Raw genomic sequence first — 3,761 nt, forward strand, 5'->3', positions numbered from 1 at the left:
GAGGTTAACAGAAAAGATAATTGATTTCAGTTGTCAAGTTTTGAATCGTGTTCAAAAAAAGGCCGTCCATGTTAGTTGCTCACTGTTTTCGTGATATTGTCCTGATCATGCATCGGATTGAGATGAAAATGTTCAGATGAGGATTATAAACTATGAGCAATTGACTCCAGGTAGCATGTTCCGTGTCAAGGGTCGGCGAAAGGGGCGTCTATATTCACTGTTCACTGTTTTCAAGTTCCTGACGTTATTTTACAGATAAATTGAAAAGAAAATATGGCAAAAGAGAGTTTTGAGGAACTAAAAATTGGTTTCAATTATCGAATTTCGGGCCATGGGACAGAAAAAGAGGGTTTCATTGAAAGTTCAGTGTTTTGTGCAATAATTTTGTTGGAGGCAGTTAATTGATACCAATTTAAGTGTGAAGGTCAAGCAAAAGAGTCGTGCACATAAACAAATAGTACATGTTTCTGCCATAATGTCTAGATTTTGCAACCGATCGAGAAGAACACACTCTCACATAAATTTTAATAAAAAGCCAATCAACCGTTTAATTTGAATTTCAAGTAATAGTAACAGTAGCGACTTTAAACACTGTTGAATTTTTTCCCCAAAATTGTCGAAAGAATGTTTCGAATTCATTTTCTAAACTCATTTTGACGTACCAATGTTTTAAAGCGAAACGAAGTTCGTTCGGGATCAGCTAGTAGATAATATAATGAATTGTCTCTATTTATTTTTAAAATGAATATATATTTTTGAATGAAATTTGTTTTCATTTTTATTGAAGAAACCAACCAAACCAACTAGCATTTACCTTTCAAATCAGTGAAAAGGAAAACGATATTATTTACTATTTTGCCAGGTGAATGCGAAAAAGGTAAAATTTACCATTTTGCGAGGTGAATTGAAAAAAGGTAAAATTCACCTTTTTGCTAGGTGAATGAAAAAAAGGTAAAAGAGGGGTGGAAAAAAATCACCTCACAAAAAGGTACATTTTAACTTTTTTTTATTTTCCGTGAAGTTCAAAATCCATGCAACTTTATTTAGTTCTTAATATGAAGTGCAGTTATCGCTGCAACAGCTAAGTTTCACAGCCCCTCGCGGCGATTCTGAGAAGTAGAACACTTTGACGCATAGAGTGCTCTCAAATATTTGTACACAAGCTTGCAAGTAAACCAGTCAGCTAACGGTCTACTTGCAAGCAAGTTGGTCTTAAAAGTACAGCACTATCTCTTTATATCGAGCAAATTGCTTAGAGCAATTTTTAAATTTCAATTTATCACCTCATAGGTTCTGAATAAAACGTTGATTGAGGATAAGTATATTTATTGATTATTCTCTTTTTCTTTCCAGGGCTCTTATCAAAATGCAAGACAATTCTCATAAAATATACTAAACATTGAGGTATTAATTCGAAACGAAGAGTAATGGCTGTAGAAAAAATTAGAAAGAGTTTGGTTCTCTTCTCTCCCATTTTCGGTAGAAACAAAATGATCTACCGCAGTTTGTTTACCAACAAATATAATTTCAATTTAGTTGATAGTAAACTCCCGTAAAATTCTGGAACCGAAAAATGACCGGCACCGACGATGATAACTGGTCGATGCAGTGCTGCGAACTGGACGACCTGATACCGGCACCGGAAGAGCTGGAGGCAGCCTACGTCGCCCTCGAAGCGGGAACCTACGCGCTGGAACTGAACTGGAAGTGTCCCGGTCGGCGGCCCCCATCTCCGGTTCAGAAAGACGAACCCAAAAGCACCGAAGTCACCGAGAAGGAAACGTAAGTTCCTTTAATGTGTTATCAGAATGAAAAACAATTAACTAGGCCTATACTTCAAACACTGGAAGAAAATTAAGTATCACCTAGTTAAAATTTACAAAAATCTTCATCCGTTCCACAATTTATTATAAGAGCACCAGTACCGGTAGGTGCTATCCCAGGTGTTAACCCGGGACACATTTTCGGTCTTATTTTAGCTTTAGCAGCTTATTTGCGCACCGGTAAGTGCTAAACTGGTTTCCATTTTTGCCACTGGTGACGCATCGATAGGTATTGTTGTTGTTTGTTGCTATTTTCTCTTCAAAATTTTCCCTAGACACTTTAGCACCTGTCAAATCAGGAGCTGGTCGGTATTCATATTTGACTCCTGGCTCGCTTTTTTAACACCCAGGAGCAAAATAACACCTGGTTTGAAACCTTGCGGTGCGCCGTCGAAGTGTCAAAATGGAGTGTTATTATAGCTTTGACACCTGACCGCTGCTGATACTCTAAGGATTTTAAGCAGCGATTACCTTTTCAAATAAAAGTCTGCTAATACTGGAAACAGAAATACATACATACCTACTAGAAAATATAGAAAATAATACACCTATTGATTCGTATCTAAATTGGGAAATTTTACCAGGCTAATGAAACTGCACATCCTGTTAGTTCAACTAACTTAGTTGCATAAAATCAGACGTTTCCATACTGCCTCTAGGCGAAAAACACGTCTAAATCTATTCGAAATTTTACAATTCTAAAAACCAACGATTGTTTTCATTTGTTTCAGTCCCACCAAAAATAAGGAGTTCGATTTCATGGACGATGTGGGACTTCCCCAGATGCGCGTGAGGAATCAAAACACAGGTCCCAAGGGGTCGGCCAAAAAGAAAACCACCAACTTTGCCGGGGTTCTGGATCAAATGAAAAAGCACGGCCGCTTAACTCCAATGAAGGAAGGTGGATCTCCCAATCCACCGTCGGGTTCCGCAGGTTCCGGAACAACTGCTCCTCCGTCAACCACAACCACCTAGTAGTTAAAATTTTTGTAAACCTAATTTAAGACTCTAAATCATAAGAACGAAAAAAAAAACTCAACTCTCGACCACAAAAACCTACACAAAACGATTCATGATTTATTTCTGCATTATCCAAATTGACCCAAACGAATCGTTCCCAAGTAGATTTTTCCTGTCCGAGGTTGTGAGGCCAAACGTGCGATCCGATCCGACCCAGCTGTTTTAGGTTTCCGAAACTGCATTTAGCACATGATTAGTGGAAATAGGTGGAAGTAGGTACCTAGTGGAAGGTAAGTTAAAAGAAGCCAACCGCACTATAATGTAAGCAAAGTTTCGCACGGAAAATCTTTTAATCTTCCACGAATATTCCTCGGCTAACTTCAGAAATAAACATGTGGTCCATTTGTTCGGCGACCGCCGGCCGAAAGCAAACGTCCGTCGTTAGCATCAATGCAACAACAACAACAACAGCTGGCACTAGTCCACATCTATTTCTTCGGATTAGTTGATGTTTGACCTACACGTGGTTAGTTTGTTCTTTGCTCTATTCCAATCGGTCAAGAAAAACCGACTTAACCGCATTGAGATGGAAAAATTATGGAAACCGACCATGTGTTCACTGGATGGAGCGAAAACGATCATCGAGTTCTGAATTTTCTAACGAGTAGGAAGATTTTTTTGGATCGGGAAGTTACCTCCACGAGCTGTTTACATTAACCACGGAAATGCTTGGAAAGTTTTGCTTGTAAAGATTCGGGTTTTTTCCCCCTCACTCGGCGTGAGTGGGTGACCTGTGGGCTAATCACAAACAAATAAATTCAATTAACAGATTTGTTTGTTCACGCGGTTTGGACCATGTGGGTGAATATGAAAATGTAACTTTGTTATATTATGTTTTTGAATCATAACCGAACAACAAAGTTCTGAATGGAAATTGGATGATCAATTTTAAAATACTTTTTTTTCGTTTAAAGTTGG

General features: G+C 38.3%; 1 protein-coding gene across 1 annotated transcript; it reads left to right on the top strand.

The window, feature by feature from the left end:
* The first annotated feature begins 1,490 nt into the window (after positions 1–1,490).
* LOC129757500 (uncharacterized) lies at positions 1,491–2,865 on the top strand. Its single transcript, XM_055754764.1, has 2 exons — positions 1,491–1,782; positions 2,555–2,865. The coding sequence occupies exons 1-2, from the start codon at positions 1,574–1,576 to the stop codon at positions 2,796–2,798; spliced, it is 453 nt and encodes a 150-aa protein (XP_055610739.1). The 5' UTR covers positions 1,491–1,573; the 3' UTR covers positions 2,799–2,865.
* The last annotated feature ends 896 nt before the right edge of the window (positions 2,866–3,761 follow it).

Source organism: Uranotaenia lowii, chromosome 3, assembly GCF_029784155.1.
Source record: "Uranotaenia lowii strain MFRU-FL chromosome 3, ASM2978415v1, whole genome shotgun sequence".
Lineage (NCBI taxonomy): Eukaryota > Metazoa > Arthropoda > Insecta > Diptera > Culicidae > Uranotaenia > Uranotaenia lowii.

Bases quoted from the DNA above. Each gene is read 5' to 3' on its own strand.
- LOC129757500 (XM_055754764.1), top strand. From the start codon at position 1,574: ATGACCGGCACCGACGATGATAACTGGTCGATGCAGTGCTGCGAACTG. The intron at 1,783-2,554 runs GTAAGTTCCTTT...CATTTGTTTCAG, and splicing joins GAAGTCACCGAGAAGGAAAC to TCCCACCAAAAATAAGGAGT.